Below are 8,389 nucleotides of genomic sequence, written 5' to 3' on the forward strand. Positions count from 1 at the left end.
GCTGGTCGTATCGTTTTAAAAAAGTGAAATATTATTGTTGTCGGCAGCGCATCTCCCTGTGTAAACAGAGAAACGCGCTGCCGACATGATAATAACGTTTGGGGACGAGCGATCGGAGTAACGACCGCTCGCCCTCATCCATAGCTCCGTGTTATCCATAGCTCCGTGTCATCCATAGCTCCGTGTTATCCATAGCTCCGTGTTATCCATAGCTCCGTGTTATCCATAGCTCCGTGTCATCCATAGCTCCGTGTTATCCATAGCTCCGTGTCATCCATAGCTCCGTGTTATCCATAGCTCCGTGTTATCCATAGCTCCGTGTGACCGGAGCAAACGAGCAGATATGTCATAAATGTCAGGTAGATTGGGGTCCCACCTCTGGGACCCGCATTCACTACTATGGGAGTTACGGAAACAGATCAGACAAAGCCGGAGGTGGGACCCTCATCTATCTGACATCCTATGGATACGTCATAAATGTGTCTGATGGGAAGACCCCTTTAATGAGTATATCAGTAATAGTATAACTAGCAAGTACCAGCCGCTACCCCTCCCCCCTCATTGCAACACCAAGTAAGGCCCCATGCGCACGACCGTATTTTCATCTATCCCGAAAAACTGTCCATAATGCATCGGTATATACGGATCCGTAAAAAAAAAGAGGGAGGATGCAAATGATGTCATCAGCATGTTGCATAGCAACGCTTCCATAAATACGGTCAGAGTATGCGTATCCATAGCCGCCCGTATTTATGGAAGCGCCCATAGGCTTCTATGGGAGAGTCCCTGCTGTAATTACTGATAAAAAAAACGGTCGCGTGCGTGGGGCATAAGAAACTGCAGCTGCATCCCCCTCCTCCCTGTTTACAGTTTTTCACTAGATGGAACTTGCACGATCAACGATGTATCCAGTGAGTCGGCGCTCATTTACACGAGCCGACGCACGCTGTACGGGGATGAGCGATGGTTAATACGATGGTCCGTGCTCGTACAGTTTACGTATTGTCGGCAGCACATCCCCTGTTTCTACGCTGTGGACAACGAGGATTTTTTGGGACGCATAAAAGATGTGATCAGCTGACCAATGAGTGCAGTTTATCGTCTGATCGTCGCTGCCTGTGATCGAAAACAAGCGCTCGTATGATTATCGGCATTGGTAAAGGGGTCTTAATGTCAATAAAAGGTTTTTTTTTTATATCACAACGTTTCTAAGCATTTTCTATAGAACTTGATAGAAACCCATCGAGCCTAAAATAGACCCATCCTGGAACCCAGGGGTATAAACAGGCTTTTCTTTACAGCCCGAGGTCTTGATGACGTCATTGAGACCGCGCGGTGATCGTGTATTATAATTATTATAGATTGTGGGAGATCAAACATCAGGATATAGTTTTGTTGGCTTTAGCGATGGTTTGAACATTTGGTGTACTTCTTCTATTAGCCACAAGGGGGCGATACAAAACCTGGAAGAACGCAGTGCGGGAGCCTTTTGGTTTTTCTTGGCTTTTATATTGTGGGGCTATTATATAATCTATACCAGTGGTTCCCAACCGGGGTGCCGAGAGCTGTTCAGGGGTGCCGCGGCTCATCCACGGCAAAAAAAAAAAAAAATCGAAATTTTTTTTTACATTTTTTTTATATTTTTTGCTACAAGCTCCGCCACCCACGTTGTAGCAAGCGTGACGCGCGGACGTCTGTTACAAGCACCGCCCACAGCTTCCCACTAGAAGCCTGACGGAGGGAGAGGAGCCATTAACACTGGGCAGGGTAAGTGCGGTTTTCTTTACTTTCTTAGCAGTTGTGTGAGAAATGGAGCCAGGGGAATGTGGGTAGTTGTAGTCCTCTCCTCTTATACCTCCTCCCTGTAATGTCCTCTGATATCCCATAATAACGTCCTGGACATGCTGGGAGTTGTAGTTCTCTCCTCTTATACCTCCTCCCTGTAATGTCCTCTGATATCCCATAATAACGTCCTGGACATGCTGGGAGTTGTAGTCCTCTCCTCATACCTCCTCCCTGTAATGTCCTCTGATATCCCATAATAACATCCTGGACATGCTGGGAGTTGTAGTTCTCTCCTCTTATACCTCCTCCCTGTAATGTCCTCTGATATCCCATAATAACGTCCTGGACATGCTGGGAGTTGTAGTCCTCTCCTCTTCTACCTCCTCCCTGTAATGTCCTCTGATATCCCATAATAACGTCCTGGACATGCTGGGAGTTGTAGTCCTCTCCTCTTCTACCTTCTCCCTGTAATGTCCTCTGATATCCCATAATAACGTCCTGGACATGCTGGGAGTTGTAGTCCTCTCCTCTTATACCTCCTCCCTGTAATGTCCTCTGATATCCCATAATAACAGTCTGGACATGCTGGGAGTTGTAGTCCTCTCCTCTTCTACCTTCTCCCTGTAATGTCCTCTGATATCCCATAATAACGTCCTGGACATGCTGGGAGTTGTAGTTCTCTTCTCTTATACCTCCTCCCTGTAATGTCCTCTGATATCCCATACTAAGTCTGGACATGCTGGGAGTTGTAGTCCTCTCCTCTTATACCTCCTCCTGTAAACTTTCTCTGATATCACATAACATCCTGGACATGCTGGGAGTTGTTGTTCTTATACCTCCTTATTTATTCCTTCCCCAGGGGTAAGCACACTTTCTGTCTGTGATGGTCCCTTTACTAGAGGGGCAGATGGTTATTTTATCGGGGGGGGGGGGGCGGGGGGACTGAGGCTGATGGTGGCTTTACTGGAGGGGGCTGATGGTCATTTTACTGGGGGGACGGAGGCTGATGGTGGCTTTACTGAGGGGTCATTATAATGTGAGTGGGGGGCTGACGGTCATTACTGGGAGTGGGGGGCTGATGGTCATTACTGGGAGTGGGGGGCTGACGGTCATTACTGGGAGTGGGGGCTGACGGTCATTACTGATAGTGGGGGGCTGATGGTCATTACTGGGAGTGGGGGGGCTGACGGTCATTACTGGGAGTGGGGGGGCTGACGGTCATTACTGGGAGTGGGGGGGCTGACGGTCATTACTGGGAGTGGGGGGCTGACGGTCATTACTGTGAGTGGGGGGCTGACGGTCATTACTGTGAGTGGGGGGCTGACGGTCATTACTGGGAGTGGGGGGCTGACGGTCATTACTGGGAGTGGGGGGCTGACGGTCATTACTGGGAGTGGGGGGCTGACGGTCATTACTGGGAGTGGGGGGCTGACGGTCATTACTGTGAGTGGGGGGCTGACGGTCTTCAAGTGGTTTCCGCCTCTGACCTCCCATTGAAATTAATAGGAGGCAGAAAAAACCTGCGGCGCTCGTTTGGTGCTTTTTTGTCTGCGGTTTTTGCATTCGCTTCAACGGCTTAAAAAAAATGTCAAACAGCGCTGTCAATTCAAAATCTGCCTCAAAATTCGTAAATGAATTTCGAGGCAGACTTTTAGTTTCTGCCTTACAAAAAAACGTTGTGTGAACATAACCTAAGAGTGTACTGCTTGTTTTTCGCCATTTTTTGTCGTTTTGTAAACAATTTTTGGTAGGGGTGCCCTGAGAATTATTTTTTTTCCCTGGGGTGCCTCGAGCCTGAAAAGGTTGGGAAACTCTGATGTATACAGTCGTCCTGGTGTATCTGGCAGTTTTCTAGAGTTCAGTGTATAATCATTGATAGATACGGTGACGCTGACATCACGCCGGGCAGCACGTGCGTCCTCATGAATTATACAGGATACAGACAATATTATTAAAGAGGAGCCGACACTTCTCCTGAAATGTATGTATTAATAGATAACTTGGTGTTGCCATTCTCCTCATCAAAGGTCGTGTCCCTACAGTCTCTCTGTCAGCACTGATTGGACGTTGTCAGTTTGTGTAGGGACACACCCCCAACTGGTAACACACAGCTGTCAATTCTTACATTTCCAGGAGGAATAACAGAGAAACGGCACAAAGCAGAGAGTCCTAAGAAAAGTTGCACTCTCGACTGAATGTTTCTTCTCCTCGTCTATCGTGTGTGTTGATTTTATACATTTTCGCTGCTGCGTGTCTAGAGATCATATGGATTATTAGATGTTTTATTTCTGTATATTTGTACTGCATTGTTGCAGCTCATCGTCCTCCAGCTGCGGCCTTTCATTTCCATGACGACTGCTCCACTTTTCCTTTGCTCCAGTTTTAAATTTCCCACCTTTGTCTGGATTACGGATTCTCTGTAAGGTTCTGTGCACACGACCTATTTTCAGGCGTTTTACGCCTCGAATCACGCCTGAAAAGACGGCTCCATTACGTCTGCAAACATCTGCCCATTGCTTGCGGGATCTGCTGCGGGTAGCTCTTCTGTTGCCGCATTATTAAATAGATCATTGATGTCGCTGTTCTGGTAATTGATGCCACGAGGATCTATTGTATTCATTGATGCAGCGTGCGTTAATTACTGACATCCGGCAATCTCATATCTTCACCGTCAATGTCATCACTTTCTTGTCACTTGCATTGGTGGCATCAGTCAGTATAAAACCGCTCAGTTTATCCTACGTCACCTGTGATTCTGCTGAATTGTCACCGTCTCTTATCTGCTTAACTGATTGTATGTCTCTCAGCAGCGTTTTACATCATCATGAAACCACCCCAGAAAAGCTCGTCCCGCAGGAAGTCGGCGTAGCCGCAGAAGAAACCTGCAGCTCCTCCTCAATCTCCGCCAAGTAAGAGAAAGTTGCACCTTGATCATCTTATAACTCTCATTATATATTTTATTTTAAAAATGAATTCCAGATAACCTCGGGTCGTGTAATACTAGATTGTAATCCGTTTCTCAGCTTTATATCTTAGAGGGTTCGTTTCTATGCAGTTAAAATCTGTTACATACAGAAATTTCTGTAGCACAAGGCCGCCACTAGGGGGAGCAAACTGAGGACTGATTTATATAGGCACAACAGGAGCTGCATGCATGTGCACAATCGTCTCCCCCTAGTGGTGGTTGCAGGAAGCACGTTACTATATGGCCCTGGGAAGGGAATCTGAGAACACAGCTCACACCCATGAAGATATATTATGAAATGAGGGATCTAAGAATTTCCAACCTGCAGTCCGACCGCTCTATTCATTCCCTATGGGATCGCCGGAAATTTGACTGCTCCTTGCCCAATTATGCACTCTGCCGTGAGCGGCTCCACGCAGGCAGGCGCGATGTTGTGACGTCAATTTCTTAGCCTTTTTTCTACTCCGTTTATGCAGCGTGTGGATGAGACATATTTTATCTCATCCACTTTGCTGCTACTGTATTATGCTGCCGATTTCTCCGCATTATAATACAGGTATATGCCGTATTTACGTAATGTGTGAACTGACTCTAACCCCTCCACCCACCCACCCACCCCCCCAGCGTATTGGCCCTGGGCACCGGAGGTAATTCTGGCTGAAAAACTGCAGTTTTTCGGCTGGAATGTCCATAGAAGGTAGAAAAAAACCCATACTTACCCGTAGCCATGGTGACGTGTCCCTTTGATGTACTGCAGCAGTCATATGGGATGAGACATCATCCCTGGAGGCCGGGTTGAACGCAGGAGCAGAGAGATCTGGGTAAGTTTGGCGGGTTTTTTTCCGCTGCGTCTGGATGAGATTTGTTTGAATCTCCTCCACTCTTCTGCTTCTGTATTACGCTGTGGAGTTTCCGCAATGAAATCGGTTGCAGAAAATCCGCCGTGTTTACGCTACGTGTGACCCCGGCCAGACAGTGAATTTCCATGTAGCGGGAGATTCATTTTCAGCTGTGATTATGGATTTCTTTCTTACAGGTAGAGGGGAAACAAGTCACAGACCAAGCACGCAACGAAGAAGACGATACCGCCCAGGAGCCCGTGCGCTGATGGAAATAAGAAAGTACCAAAAATCAACCAATCTGCTCATTCAGAAAACCCCGTTTTTCCGCCTGGTGAGTGGATGTGTCCTCTGCGGCTGCTCCTCTTTATTGTCAGTGATATTCCCCTTTTATTCTTGCAGGTGAGAGAGATCTGCCTGAAGTATTCCCGCGGCGTGTTTTACTACTGGCAAAGCTCCGCACTTATGGCGCTACAAGAGGTCAGTATCTCATACAATGCACTGTCCATGTAACGCATGGGTCAACCAGAGAGGGAGCTGCTCTTTGCAGTGGTTCACTACTCAGCCCCCGCCCCCTCTAACACATCCATATGCCCTAGCGGGACATTTGCATAGGGGTTGTGATGCATTGTGGGAGTTCCAGAGGCCAGACCCCCCCCCCCCCCCCCCCCACCATCACTCTAGCTAACAGCTCATAAAAGTGAAATCTGATCAGTCCTTCGAGCTGTGTAGTAAATTATACCGGGAGTGCTGTCACTTTAAGAGGGACTAATGCTCTTCTGTATCCACAGTCAGCTGAGGACTTCCTCGTGAGTCTCTTTGAAGATTCTTACCTCTTCAGTCACCAGGCCAATAGGGGCACTCTCTTTGTGAAGGACATGCAGCTCGCACGGAGAATCCGAGGCATCCCGTATGAACTGTGATAACGCTGCCGTTTTATCTCTCAAGATTTGATGAAGAATGATCACGTGTAAATAGTTTTATATTAATGGAGAAAATCTATTGGGAAATACAAGTTTTACCATTGCATAAAAGATCCAGTTTGGAAGAGTAAACCGGCTTTAGCGCCCCCTCCTGACACTGGTTACAGTGGAGGTTTTTTCTTTGTTTTATCTGTTCATGGGAAAGTTGTTACAACCAATATGGCTGCCACTGCAGTTTGCAGGGTGGTAGTGCAGTAGTTTTTCTGTCCAGCTATGTAATGGGTTATAGGGGTCCAGGATGTAGCACAGAAAATGACCACAAGGCGGCACTGCTGGACAAAACCGCTAACAAAGACGCTGGACACAACCGCTAATGAAACCTGATCTGGCCGACCTTCTAATTGTTCTGCTGAGTTTATGATCTGCTTCCTGTTTTTATTCTGTCAAGATTTGTTAATTTTTTCAAATAAAAAAAAAATGTATATTATAACTTTGATCTTCATCATTTTAGACTAATCTTCATAAGGGCTTGGATATGATCAATGACTCCAGCTTCGCTGTAGTTCAATACTCTTGCTCTGTCCCACCCCCATTCTTTACACTGCAGCTATGCTTGTTCAGAGTGTTTGCTGTGTGGGTGGGTGTGTGGGTTGGGTCCAGAATTATTTGGGCAGTGACACAATCTTCATGATTTGGGTTTTGCTGCCACCACATTGGATTTGAAATGAAACAACTGAGATGCAATTGAAGTTTAAACTTTCAGGTTTATTTCAAGGGGTTAAACAAAAATCTCCTGTGAAAAGTTTAGGAATTGCCACCATTTTTCTACACAACCTCCTCATTTCAGGTGATCAAAAGTGATTGGACAAATTAACATTACCATAAATGTTTTTTTTAATACTTTGTAGAGAATCCTTTGCAGGCAATGATGGCCTGAAGTCTGGAACCCATGGACATCACCAGACGCTGGGTTTCCTCCTTTGTTTTTGTTTTTTTTATATTTCAAATTTTTTATTTTCAAAAAAAGAAATGGGGATACAGAAAAAGAAAAGGGGGTGACATGGGTACAGAAAAAGCCCATGAGGGCCGATCATTTCAACCTATATTTCAACAACAATAAGTAAATATGCAATCAAAGTCCTCCCAACATAGTACCATCAATACACTACAAGCATTAGTATAGCAAGACAGGAATACCAGCATTACACCCTCATCCGCCCCTCCATCACCCACATCTCAGTCAATTCTTAGTAACGATTGATTCAAATAGGGAAGTAAACGAAGGGTAGACAGGGTAGAAGGACAAAAGGAAGGGGGGGGGTATAGGGAAAATCTTAAGAGGGAGAAGGGGAGATGTTCTCCCCTCACTCTCCCCCCCCCCCCCCCCCCACAGCACATCACAGACCAGAGAGAACTCAAGAGCTCCCTGGTTCTCCACTAATCAGTTCACCCATGGCCCTCTTGTATCTGTCCGACTTGCAGAAGTCAAACCAATAGAACCAGGTTTTCTGAAACTGCGTTGCTCGTTCGGGTGCGGAATGGAGCAACTCCTACATTCTCCGAATTTCGTGAATGCGCTCCAGCCATTGTCTAGTCACAGGAGGCTCAGAGGATCTCCAACCCCCCGGAATACAAGCCTTAGCTGCGTTCAGCAAATGTCTCACTAACATCTTCCTGTAGCGCCCCACAGGTATATCGTGGTGGTGCAGCAAAATCCATGCCGGATCATCTCCCAGCGAGATTCCTGTGATCTCCAGAATGATATCTTGAACCTCTGACCAATAGGTGCGAAGGTTCTCACAGCTCCAGAATATACGTAAAAGCGTTCCCTCTTCTCTGCCGCATCTCCAACATAAAGGAGAAACATCCGGGAACAT

At 46.6% G+C, this 8,389-nt stretch overlaps 1 protein-coding gene across 2 annotated transcripts; it reads left to right on the top strand.

Moving 5' to 3' along the window:
* Positions 1–1,674: 1,674 nt before the first annotated feature.
* Positions 1,675–7,002, top strand: LOC142729048 (histone H3-like centromeric protein A). Of its 2 annotated transcripts, none has more exons than XM_075849208.1 (5): positions 1,675–1,767; positions 4,593–4,694; positions 5,787–5,923; positions 5,992–6,069; positions 6,381–7,002. In XM_075849208.1, exons 3-5 carry the CDS (start codon positions 5,858–5,860, stop codon positions 6,510–6,512), a joined length of 276 nt encoding a protein of 91 aa, XP_075705323.1. In that variant the 5' UTR covers positions 1,675–1,767; positions 4,593–4,694; positions 5,787–5,857; the 3' UTR covers positions 6,513–7,002. The 2 variants fall into 2 exon arrangements, with proteins under 2 accessions (XP_075705323.1, XP_075705322.1); XM_075849207.1 differs by having other exon boundaries at positions 1,677–1,767; positions 4,596–4,694.
* Positions 7,003–8,389: the final 1,387 nt, after the last annotated feature.

The sequence above is a fragment of the Rhinoderma darwinii genome, unplaced genomic scaffold (genome assembly GCF_050947455.1).
Source record: "Rhinoderma darwinii isolate aRhiDar2 unplaced genomic scaffold, aRhiDar2.hap1 Scaffold_706, whole genome shotgun sequence".
Taxonomy (NCBI): Eukaryota; Metazoa; Chordata; class Amphibia; order Anura; family Rhinodermatidae; genus Rhinoderma; species Rhinoderma darwinii.

Coding starts and splice junctions, on each gene's coding strand:
- LOC142729048 (XM_075849208.1), top strand. CDS start 5,858: ATGGAAATAAGAAAGTACCAAAAATCAACCAATCTGCTCATTCAGAAA. Junction 5,924..5,991: donor AAACCCCGTTTTTCCGCCTG/GTGAGTGGATGT, acceptor TTATTCTTGCAG/GTGAGAGAGATCTGCCTGAA. Junction 6,070..6,380: donor CACTTATGGCGCTACAAGAG/GTCAGTATCTCA, acceptor CTGTATCCACAG/TCAGCTGAGGACTTCCTCGT.